Source organism: Silurus aristotelis (assembly GCF_946808225.1).
Source record: "Silurus aristotelis genome assembly, chromosome: 26".
Taxonomy (NCBI): domain Eukaryota; kingdom Metazoa; phylum Chordata; class Actinopteri; order Siluriformes; family Siluridae; genus Silurus; species Silurus aristotelis.
Window position 1 is genome coordinate 3,737,838 of NC_139599.1, and position 12,658 is coordinate 3,750,495.

Consider the following 12,658-nt stretch of genomic DNA (forward strand, 5'->3'; position numbering starts at 1 on the left):
AACAGCCCTATTGAAGATTGTTGAGAAACCATTTCAGGTGACTATCTTTTTGAGGCTGACTGAAAGAATGCCAAAAGTGAGGAAAGCTTTTATTAGCAAAAAGTGGCTACTGTAAATAAATCTAAAATATAAATGAATATGATGTGTCCAAACTTTTGACTATATATATATATATATATATATATATATATATATATATATATATATATATATATATATATATATATATATATATATATATGTTTATTTAATTATTTTAGTAATTACATACTCCACACTGCACTTAGGTGAAAGATTATATAAATTATCGTCGTGAGTTGAAAAAAAAAACGATATTGGTGCCATCTAGTGGCTGATATAAAGTACTGCATAATTTGATTAAACTAATTTGTTTTGGTCTTTGCTCCGCCCAGTAGGAAATGACATTTAATCTCTAACTGCGCAGTTTCCTCCACCCGTATCCAGATGGGTTCCCCCTCATGTTTTACAGTTGTTTTTAATAAAAAAATAAATAAAAAAAGATTACATTTACATTACACTTTGTCGCTTTGTCAGCTTTTTTTTTTAACGAAATAAATATATTTTTTAATCGGTCCATACAGAATAGATTCTAAAATAAAAAATAAATATAAAAAACAAAATCTTATAATTATATAAAGAAAAAAATAAAATAATAATTATATATATATATATATATATATATATATATATATATATATATATATATATATATATATATATATATAAAATTTAACTGTCGTTACGGCGACCTGAAAGTGTTACCCAGTCGTTATTGGTCCGCACTGCTGGTGGGTGTTGATAATCAGCCAATCAAAGCCGAGAGGGGCGTGGTTTGTTGGAATACGGGTGGTGAAAGAAGCTCTCGGGAGACACACGTGGGTTTCGTGCCTGTGAGTGTTCAGCAGCATGGCCAGTCTCAGCTACGAAGGCTGTAATTTCCTGCGCCAGAGGCTCGTTCTGTCCACGCTCAGTGGCAAGAGGGTGAAAATCCGGAACATCCGATCCAGAGATGACAACCCCGGGCTCCGAGGTGAGTTCAGGCGGCGTTTGGAGCGCGGTTCGAGTTGTGACGACGCACGAAATGTGCGGCGCGCGTCCGTGCGTGTGTGTGCGCGCGTGCGTGTGTTAGCTTAGCCTTTTAGCGTTGCGTAAACACGCGGAGTGGAATCGCAGTGTGTGCAAAACGTGACACAATGAATCCATGTTTGGGAACAATTGATCACTTTCTCTCTCTATATATATATATATATATATATATATATATATATATATATATATTTTTTTTTTATAATAAATATTCACATTTTATTATATCATTATAAGTTAAACTTTTCATCTTACCCAAAACTTCAATCCGAAATGTCTGAAACATATTTTGTGATCTCTACATTTGTTTCTATAAACATATATTTGTTTTATTACTATGATTTACATACACGTTAAACGATTATTTGCACATTCGATCAGTTAAGCTGCTTTTACTACCGTGACGTAGATGTTTTGAATAGTTATGACGTCACACCCGGGAGTCTGCCCAAATTAGGACAAATAAAATAATGAATATTATAATAATGAGGGTTGGGTTTAGAATGCTTTTCTGGTTCCTAAATTTCAATAAACCTAATAATTGTGGTTTGCATATATTTTTGAATAATTTCCATGTGTTTCGGTTATAACCGGTTTCAGAGCAGGTCTGAGAGAGAAAGAGAAAGAAAGAGCGATGGCAGATTTGTTATATAAAATATATACTGTAAAATGAAGCCACATTGATTTTATGAGGATCGCTGACATCCCAGAAAGCATTGAAGTGGACGGTGAGGGATTGGATGTGGTGTTGGCTTATGATTCAGTGTTTTTACTAACGATTTCTGCCTCCTCAGATTTTGAAGCGAGTTTTATCAGGCTTCTGGACAAAGTGACCAACGGCACGAGAATAGAAATCAACCAGACGGGTAAGTCTGAAGCTTCCAAAAGGCCTTTTAGCATGCACGCCCACATTAGGGCTGCAGCTATCGATTATTTTTGTGCTCTTTAACAAAGAAAACGTTCTTATCCGATCGCTCGATTAATCGATTGAATAATAAGCATGTCAACCATTTACGACCGTTTCTTGTATTTATAGCACTGCTGACTCCACCTTATCTATACAGAAAATAGTTCTTTACTACTGATTCTCTTGATAAAAAATTATTTTTTTCGGGGTAAAATATATAAATTAAATGATATTGAATAATTTGAGTAATTGCTAAAATTTGTACAAATTAAATTGTTTAAATAAAATGGAACGAATTGAAAAATTTAATAGTTTCAGTTTGTTAGAGACTCCAATTGGGTCTATAAGATTGTAGATCTTTTACAAAAGATATATTATTCATCATACTTTAACAAATATCTGCATTTGAGAAACATGCAAAATGTAAGATATTTATTTATTTGTTCACCAGAATTATTTATTCATAAATGAATTCATTTCTTCTGTCCTTCATTAATTTATTCACTCATTCGCTTAGAAATTCTTGTGGCTGTACATTAAACACTAGACTGAAGTAAAAACGTAGCCGATGACAGGAAGTGGCAACAAATATAGGCCGTCATTTGAGACGCTTTTCTTCTCACCACTGTTGTAAAGAGTGGCTGGTTGAGCTTGATTTTATGCTGATTGAACACATTTGTAAATAATTCCTGCTCAGTGGAAGTTAAAAACACAAGCGTCTCATCTTCCTTTGCGTCCTCCACACAGGAACGGTGTTGTTTTACCAGCCTGGTCTCCTGTACGGCGGCTCTGTGGAGCACGAGTGTAACGTTCAGCGCTCCATAGGTTATTACCTGGAGTCTCTGATCATGCTGGCACCATTCATGAAGAATCCACTCAAAGCAGTCTTAAAGGGCGTCACGAACGACCCGACGGATCCCTCAGTGAGTAATCACGCCTACGACTATGCTGAGTGACACATGAATGTTTCTGCACTATATTTAACACCGCTGTTGGGTTTCTCAGGTGGACTTGCTGAAAGCCACTGCTGTTCCTTTGATGAAGACTTTCGGTGTTGATGGGGAAGGTCTGGAAATAAAGGTACTGCTAGAGTCAGTGGTGTTTTGCAATCCTAAATATTTCCCCTTTTGTCTTCTCTCTTTATTTTTAATGCATTAAGATTCCCCTTAGACGGATAACTGAAGCCAGAGGTTTGAATTAGCTTCAAGATCTAAAATGCAATACACCCAGTCATCAGCAGATCATCTATTAGATTCAAGATTCTGATTTTATTTGTCACAAACGTAGTTATAACAATGGTAATAGTTATTATCTATGATGCTGCGATGATTCGGCTTCTGGAATACGCTTTTATGCCAAATACACGAAAAGATGCAGCTGTTACAGATGCTGCACCATGGATAATAACAGAACTGTTTGTTATGGTCATTCATGATGCCATCTCTAGAAAAAAAATATTTTATGAATGCTTTTATAAAATGCAAGCAAATAAATAATTTGTTACCAGACTCTTTGATTTAATGAACTCAGTTTATGTTACAAGTACTACTTACTACTTTTAACTGCTAAAAAAAAATAATTCTGTGTGAAAAGTTCGAGTTAGGAGTTTCCTCCCTCATTTATTTTCTCTCTAAATGTTCTGCTTGCTGTTAAACTGATGCTGAACTGTAAGTTTTGATTGGTACGCTTGACCCTGATTGGTTACTACGTGTTTGCCAGGTTAAGTTTTCTCTTCATAAATAAAAAGATAGACTCGATTTCTCAAAATGTAGTCGAGTAAAAAGTACAATATTTGACTTTTGAAATGTACTGATGTACATATACTTCAGTAAAATACAGATACGTGAAAAAGCTACTTGAGTACAGTAACAAATTACATTTACTTCCCTACTGTTCACCCGCTGTGTGTGACATACATGGAACTTGAGTTTGGGAAAGAGGGAGACAGGAGGGTCCTCAAATTCAAATGACTGTTTAAAACTGTGAGATTTTTCATCATTGCTTTAAAATAGACCCAGGAATAATTTTTTGGGGCTGAGTTTTCTGGATGGAGAGTCGTCCTTGATGACCTGTGAAGCATTTGAGCTGTTTTCTCAAGGGAGGGTGAGGCATGTTATAAAGTGCCACGGCATATCTTGAATGATCTCCCTGCTGGTGCTGAAGATGTTTATCAGACCTTGTATTTAAAAACGTCACACATTTGTTAATTTCCCCTCAGGATTACACAGAGATGCAAAACAGTAGGCAGGTTAACTTTTTTTCTTCTTCTTTGTTTTTCTTGACTCTTTTGGGGGATGATTTTATATCTTTGTCAGGACAAAAAAACATTTTTTTTAAGAACGCAGTAACCCATAACCTCGCCGTTGGTCTCAGGTAATTAGGAGAGGCATGGCACCAGGAGGAGGAGGTGAAGTGCATTTTTTCTGTCCTGTACGACGAACAATCAAACCCGTGCAGCTCACCGATCCGGGCAAAATCAAGCGGATCAGAGGAACAGCGTATCCTTTCACAAGAGCGTTTTAGTTCTCCAGGACAGATGTGTCAAGTCAAGTCAAGTCAAGTTTATTTGTATAGCGCTTTTCACAACAGACATTGTCTCAAAGCAGCTTTACAGAAAACAACAGTGAAGGTGAATGGTGTGCGTTTGTCCCTGATGAGCAGCCGTGGCGACAGTGGCAAGGAAAAACTCCCTTAGATGATATGAGGAAGAAACCTTGAGAGGAACCAGACTCAAAGGGGAACCCATCCTCATATGGGTGACATCAAAAGTGTGTATATAAATGTGTAGAGCTGCTGCTTCTGTCACAAGTGCAGCATCTCACTATATGATTATATTTCTGCAGATTCTGGTGCTTTGAAGGTTTGCTTTGAACCCTTACTATTTGCGTTTGGTTATTTGTCGATTCGTTTTTGCATCCTCGACTCTTGCATGGCAGATACTCAGTGCGGGTGTCTCCTCAGATGGCCAACAGGATTGTAGACTCCGCCCGGAGCGTCTTAAACAAATTTATTCCAGACATTTACATCTACACGGACCACATGAAAGGAGCCAGTTCGGGGAAGTACGTACTGGTCTTATCTGTTTTTCTGATCATGGACGAGTCACTGCTTTAAAATTGTAAAGAAATGCGTAAATCTTTTTTTTTTTTTTTTGTCGAATCAGTAGACATGGCATTAAACGAATTGTTTGTCTCACAAAATACTTAAAAACATAAAATGACTCACTAAAAGCAGTAGGTTACTCCCAAATGAAATCCTGTTCCCTGTAAAGACAAAATATTAACAAATAATGGGACTACAGACTAAAATTATAGTATTGTTTCATCATTTTATTCCATTTTTATGTTCAGGTCTCCAGGTTTTGGCTTGACTCTGGTGGTGGAGACGGTTAACGGGACATTTCTGAGTGCAGAGATGACCTCGACCCCACAGGGACAAGGAGTTTCGGTACTTCCTGAAGAACTGGGAAAGAATTGTGCCAAACTTCTGCTGGAAGAGGTCTACAGGGTGGGTTCTGAAGCTGGCACAGTGCCTATTTGTAGGAATGTTATCACTCGTTCGAGCTTATTCCAGTCCTACCAGTAAAAGTTTGCTTCACATCACCGAATCTTCTACCAATGCAAAATAAAAATAATCATAGAAAGTCACCATATTAATTATTTCATGTGGGTTTTAAAAATCCTTGAGAATTGTATGGTTCAATACAAGCTCATATCATGACCAAACACACATGAGAACATGACATTGATATTAGGGGTGTAACGGTACTTATATATTAACATTATTTTATGAATTAATATTATATATATTATTACATATATTAGATCCCCGGTCAGCGTCCAGCGTAAAAATGTGCCAAATCAAACATGCAGATGATCCGCTGTGGCGACCCCTAATGGGAGAAGCCGAAAGTAAGTTTATATATTACATATATAAGATTTTAAAACAAAAATCAGAGTTTTACAACACACTACAAATCATATTTCCAGTATGGAATAAGTAGCCACATTGATACTGCGCTTGATTTTCCATAATACTATGTATAGTCATAGGAATGCTAATGTCTCACCCACCGCTTGACTCGAGTTAGTAAAACAAATTATTATATATATTTTTATCAATTTATGATTTATTTTTATGCGCATTGTTGTTATACTTGAGCAGAGCAGCGTCCCATTGGTTGAATACAGAGACACAGGGTTAAGGGAGGCGAGTCAACCACTGACAAAGGATGGTAATATTTAAAATAAAAGGCTCTCCGTTGTGCGCCTGGACCACCTTTTTGGAGTGTGTGTATGTTTGCTTTGTAGTTAATCAGTACCCTGTGGTCAGTCTTTGTAGTAAACAGCTTTTTGACACACGCTCATAAAGACGTGCTTCGCTTTTAAATGGAACCGCTCGTATAGATTAGGAGACTTTGTGTAAGTGATTTTTCTTTTCTTGTAGACAATACTGGATTTTTTTTTGTGTATCAAGTGTATTTTTTGGAAAATTAAGTATTTAAATTTTTTATTTTTATTTTGGGATTCTGTTTTGACGCTTGTTGGTTGACGGCTCCCATTGGCCTGCTTTGTAAAAGGTTCATTATTATTATTTTTTTGTTTTGTTTTGTTTTGTTTAATTTTATGGTTGTGCGGTTCCTTTTATCTGAAGAACCCTTAAAGATTCTGCGTAGGAGTTTTAGAACTCTTTTACAAGGCCATCCAGGAACTCTCTCGTGAACCTTTTTATTCCAACGGTGTATGTTCCAGGTATAATGCAACCAAGGATCCGTTTTGGAAAAAAAAATCTGCTTCAAGAAAAATCTGTGTTTAATCGCTCACGTATTAATTTTTGGTAATGATTCAGCTGCCGAGACTACGCTCTATACTTCCTCGTTAGTTATTTTGTCTTTGTTCATGATAGACATTTGAAAACACATCAGTTTTCGCAGCCTGTCGCACTCAAAGTGCTCAATTCGGTTTCTTAATTTCATGCTAAGGGGACGAACCTCTTCTCTTTTTGCACTTGACAAATCGCAGTCCCGTCAATTATTATCAACTTTTAAAGATCTGGTGAAAATAATACAGGCAGAAGCAATGTTTCACCCTCGAGTAAGTAATGAATAAACACTATTGTTCTGGGAATAAGTTTAACAACAGGCTTTTGTTAAATGTGAAATAACAGCACATTTTTATGCTTCTTATTAGTTTTGTGTTGTGTGGAGAGTCTACTTAGTTTATGTAGTTTTTAAAAAGCAAGGTTTATAAATCTTGGCACCATGTGTTGCTTTTGCTGTTCATTCACAGACTGAGGTTGTTGTTTTTTTGAGGATGTGCCGACTTATTTCGCCACTTTCTAAATGACGCAGGTTGACATTTGTCCACCTTTTGTCCTTATCGTGTTTGTAAACGTGCTGGCAGTCCTACCCTCTATTTTTTTTCCGCCCTGCCTCAGATCCAGTCAGTTTGCGTTTAACTTTACTTATCCGCATCCTGTTTATCTTTTCATTCTTACTATTCCGTGACTTTTCAGCTGTCTGCCTCTGGCATGCTGCGGTCATTGAATGAAATCTTTTTTCCTGATCCGGACGGACAGTCGGATGTCGTGATGCAGCTAAACTTTTAAACAGAGCACATTGTGATGGGCGACTAATTGAATTTTAGCACTTAACAATGCAGCGCATTTTCTCGATCGCACAGTTAAAGGTTTATGTAACAGAGGTTAAGCATGTACTCGAAGAACTTCGTGTTATACCCGGTGTATTAAGTGTGTAACTGCAGAAAGTGGGGGTCTTGTAACGCAGGATCTTTTGGGACTTTTCCACCGTCCTGTTTAGGCGTGTTGTTGCTCCTGTGTGCTTCATCAGCATAACGCTGTGGTGTTATTGGATCCTCAGTTCTTGTATATTGTAATGCAGCTTGGAAAGCTTTCAGTTCCATCAGCGTTGGCTGAAGTGAAAAAGGGGACAATAGGAAGGAGGATTAGGAGCAGTGTGTAGTTTTCCGCTCTTCAATTACTGTCTTTATAAAGGAGCAGGATGATATAATACATGCAGAGGTAAGTTCATTTATAAAAGTGGGGACGAAAGAACATATTTGTAGTTCGATCTCGCAATTCCTTGTGAAAAATAATAATGCAAATCCATTATTTGCATAAATTTGAATTTTAACACTTTTATTGATTTGCATTAATTTTTGCAATATTGTGTAACTTCATTATTTATTTATTTTTATCAATAGACACATTTATCTTTTTATTATTTTTTTTTATTTTTTTTTTATAATCAGACATTCTAAATCAATGACCTGAAAGAAATCGATCCAGAACTAAGCACAGAATAAGAACTTGAATGAATCACCTTTGTTGTCATTATTAACTGATTACACTGCTATTCATTTATTGAATTTAAATGTAAATACTCTAAACTTAATGTTTAACAAACTGAATAATTTATAAATTAACTGTTAAAAATGGCACAACATAAAGAGGTGAATCATGTGATCCAGTGTCTTTGTGGTCAAATGAATTAGAATATGAACATTTTTATATTTGATCTGTAAAATTTTTAGGATGTTAAATATAGTGTTTACTGATGTATGTAATTATGACACGGGTCCCTCAAAATGTTCCTGTCAGAATCTAATGTCCATTAAATATATTATTCTGGACTTTAATAATTTGACCCCATTAAGAAACTATTCTGTTGATATTTAAGGGTTTCAAAGTCTTAGTCTTAAGGTTTTAAGAAAGAAATTAATCCTAAACATCTTATTTAGTTTTATATTTGTAAAATTGAACCTGGATTTCGCCATTAAAAAAGCCAAAGAAGCTGGTATGCCCTTTAAAAAAAAAAAAACGAAAAAAAACAGATTCTAGGAGTTGTAAAAGACAATAAAAAAATTAAGTTGTTTTATTATACATTTTCTGTATCAAATCAGTGTAATCTCAATGTTCTCTTCTGAGGCAGTCACTTTTCAGAATTCTGTTAGTCGGGAATAAGTTTGTGTCCACAACAAATTTATTTTATTTTTTTATATATGATGACATGATTAAATCAGTTCTGTGCAGATGTCCATGCAGTGACTCCAATCAGGACATGTGAGCAGTCATAGCCAGATGAGTCGTTCTGCCCCAACACCAGATTTAAATGTTTGTAAAAATGTTGTTGCTAAGAAGTCTAACATAACTACTCTATGCTCCTATAGGTGGAGTAATGAGTCATATATCGGTCTTCAATACGTCTAGAGTTTTGGGCATGCATTATAGAGTCTGATTTTAAAGTTCTTACACAAAACTTTGGTTGTGAAAATGTGTACACGTTGCTGTAATATTTAGACAAATTCTGCTAAGAAACAGAAAAGGGACATAACACAACACTTCAAAGAAAATGAAGGGTCATCCCTCGTTCTCTCAATGTCGCTGATCGAAGAGTGGTTTATATTATCATCAGTCACAAATGTTATTTGTAGGTGCGTCGTTTTCTAACAATCCTGCCATCATTTTCAGGGTGGCTGTGTGGATTCGACCAATCAGAGCTTAGCTCTCTTGTACATGACGCTCGGCCAGCAAGATGTGTCCAAAACTCTTTTAGGTCCCCTTTCTCCATACACGTAAGTCTCATTTTCCACCTTTGACCTTTGGGTTTAACAGCTGTTAACTTAAGATTTGGGTTTTTTTGTTTTTTTAAATTCCCTGTTTGATTGTAATGCTTAGTAAAGAGTTTCTATGAGTGCTGTATCAAACTCTGCCTCCAGTGAACTGTCCATTTTCAGTTATCATGGTACCGGTGCTGTGTCCTAATCAAGTACAGTACTATGATAACTGAAGATTGGCAGTGCCAACACAATGCTTCCTGTGTCGGTGAGTGGCATCTGCAAGGATACTTTCAAGCTGGTTTATTTGTTTATTGATTTAGTAGTAGCAAATCTAATCTCACAAAATGATCATACAGGCTTCTGGGACTTGATTCCAATGTTTCCGCCAGTGGAAGTTATTTATGATGTGTACCATTGGGAACTTTTGTTGCTGTGGTTTTTGTTTTATTTCTTTCCCCTTGCCCCTCCATGCCCCCTCAGTGTTGGGCACACAGTGTCTCGGGTCACGGTCATTCCTGACGCAGAGAGCCGATCCTGGCCAAAAGATCGCAACTATATAGATGAGTGCCCGCAGGTTTATCACGTGCAACTTGTGAATGAAAAACATCGTTGTGTTGCAGGGTTTTTTTTTTGTTTGTTTGAGTTGTAAAGAGCAACGACCTCACCTTGAGAATGTTCGGCCATGCTGCACGGTTATCATGATCGCTATTGATTAGCAAAGCTTCGACGTTTACAGCCATATCCGTCGGCAATGTGATTCGGACGACGTGGTGTTTCGAGTGAAACACTGACTGAATGCAATGTTTAGGGTTACATGCGAAGATTTTTGGCTGCTGAACCCATTTAATGGAGGTCATTTCACATCCCAGGTCTTTCCTATATGGCTGCAGTCAAGGACGCTTATCTTCAAACCGGTCAGGGGCGATATAAAGTGAAATCGAGTCAAGATTGAGCCCAATAATTATAAACGCATTTACACCCTTACTTCATCTAGTAAACTTCACGACTGTATTACTTTAAATAGGCTTCACGTCCAGTCAAATATTATTATGTATGCAGAATTATAAGACAATACCATCAGCTCTCGGATGATCACGTTTGGTGAGCTCGATACCCAAATAACAACACGTGAAAGAATAAATGTCTAAATAATTATAATCTCTTCAAGTCTACTATTGCCTCAAAATGTTCTAATGCCAGTCTGATTTTTTTTAATTAAGTAATTAATTAATCTAACATGGCCCTTATTCATATCTATAGTAGTGTATTGATGAAATACATGTATTTAGATCTTCTATAGCAGTTGTCTATTAATAAGTCTGCATGTAACCATGGCTACTGTGGCATCTTGCAGGATCGAGTTCCTTCGACACATTCGGGACTTCTTTCAGATCCAGTTCAAGATCGCGCAGCAGAAAGTAGATGAAGACGAGCGGAAAGGAGGAGAGAAAGTGCTGATGACCTGCGTGGGTGCCGGTTATACCAACATCAGCAAGACCATCAAATAGAGACTCCATTCAAACTGCTGCTGTGTCTCAAACTGTGAACTTGCACACCGGTCAAGTGTTTTATTCAAACTGGGTTAATACAACAAGATCTAGTTGTACGATAACTGCTTGGAGGTTTTTCTTGAGCCTCGTTTGGACACAACCTTAGGTGAGATTTAGTACAAAATGTTTTTTTTGTGAACTTCCTGTCCAGCAGAAGTGTGTAATATGTGCTTTGAGACAGTCTTGTTTTGTTTTTTGTTTTTTTGTAATTGTAGCTTATTAAATTTATGAAATATGTACAGTTTTCAAATATACTTAAAAAAAAAATGTGTCCATCTTTGTTTGTCTCGCTTCAAATCTCTGAACACTCATAAACTGGATTACTGGAAGAGGACAACTGTTTATAGCCAACAGATATTTCAGGCCACATCACACCATCTTGTCTTTAATTATTTTCCTATAAGATGCACAAAGACCGCTTATGGAAGAAACCTCAAGACTAAATCGGCTGAAAGATACCCATATGCTTAATCTCATATTTTAATTGACACAACTAAAAATACACGGTTAACTAGAATTATAATTTTTTTTATGTATATACACAATTCAGGCATAACATTGACATTAAACAAGTGTTTGTCAATAATGTGTATTATTTTAAATCATCAGCAGGGGGAGACATTTGAACAAGTCATTAGAAGTAATGCAAATTAGTGGAATAATTCATTCAGGATGTATGTAGGACGTTTTGGAGACACGGTGAGGGAGGAGAGATTAAGATGGTTTGGACATGTGCAGAGGAGGCAAATGGGGTATATCGGTAGGAGAATGCTGAGGATGGAGCCACGAGGAAGGAGGAAAAGAGGGAGGCCAAAGAGAAGGTTCATGGATGTGGTGAAGGAAGACCTGCAGGTAGTTGGTGTGAAAGAGGCAGATGTAGAGGACAGGGGGGGTATGAAGAAGGATGATCTGCTGTGGTGACCCCTAATAGAAGAAGCCATAAAAACAATTCATTCAGTGTTCCACCCTTTTGCAATTTCCTTTATCATGTCTGTTCCTTAAATATACACGCTTATGAGAAGATTTATGCAATATTTGGTTACCAACAGCCTCCAGAAACAGCCCCACTGGTGCATGGGCATCAAGGTGGCAGTGCTTCATAGCTTGGAGATGATTACACAATGATGTCCACAGTTTGGCATTTTTGCCTGATTCAATAGAATTGCCCAGCTAAGGATTTCACATCCAACATTGAGATGTAAAAACATTTCATTTAGATGCCTTCAAATCAGCTATTTCTTGGTAATTTTTTTTTATTTAAAAATATTCTGTAATAATAAAAACAATGCAGTGATTTAGAAATCTGATCAGCCCATATTTTATTCACAATAGAACACAAAAAACAAATGTTTAAACTACAGAAATGTAACATTTCAAGGACAGAATAGTGCTGATGGCCACAATCACTTTAACAAAAATAGAATAAATGGGGCAAGGCAACAAAAGCCTGGAAAAGTATATGTCAGAGGTAAAGATGGGCAAGGGTTCACCAATCTGAAAAAAAAAAAAAAACACAT

General features: G+C 36.6%; 1 protein-coding gene across 2 annotated transcripts; it reads left to right on the plus strand.

Moving 5' to 3' along the window:
* The first annotated feature begins 849 nt into the window (after positions 1-849).
* On the plus strand, positions 850-12,397 carry rcl1 (RNA terminal phosphate cyclase-like 1). Of its 2 annotated transcripts, none has more exons than XM_083531131.1 (9): positions 850-1,051; positions 1,902-1,973; positions 2,762-2,937; positions 3,020-3,094; positions 4,388-4,512; positions 4,951-5,076; positions 5,365-5,521; positions 9,503-9,606; positions 10,946-12,397. In XM_083531131.1, the coding sequence occupies exons 1-9, from the start codon at positions 928-930 to the stop codon at positions 11,097-11,099; spliced, it is 1,113 nt and encodes a 370-aa protein (XP_083387257.1). In that variant the 5' UTR covers positions 850-927; the 3' UTR covers positions 11,100-12,397. The 2 variants fall into 2 exon arrangements, with proteins under 2 accessions (XP_083387257.1, XP_083387258.1); XM_083531132.1 differs by having other exon boundaries at positions 892-1,051; positions 3,020-3,941; positions 4,117-4,512; positions 10,946-11,730.
* The last annotated feature ends 261 nt before the right edge of the window (positions 12,398-12,658 follow it).

Coding starts and splice junctions, on each gene's coding strand:
- rcl1 (XM_083531131.1), top strand. CDS start 928: ATGGCCAGTCTCAGCTACGAAGGCTGTAATTTCCTGCGCCAGAGGCTC. Junction 3,095..4,387: donor GGGAAGGTCTGGAAATAAAG/GTACTGCTAGAG, acceptor CGTTGGTCTCAG/GTAATTAGGAGAGGCATGGC. Junction 4,513..4,950: donor AAGCGGATCAGAGGAACAGC/GTATCCTTTCAC, acceptor CTTGCATGGCAG/ATACTCAGTGCGGGTGTCTC.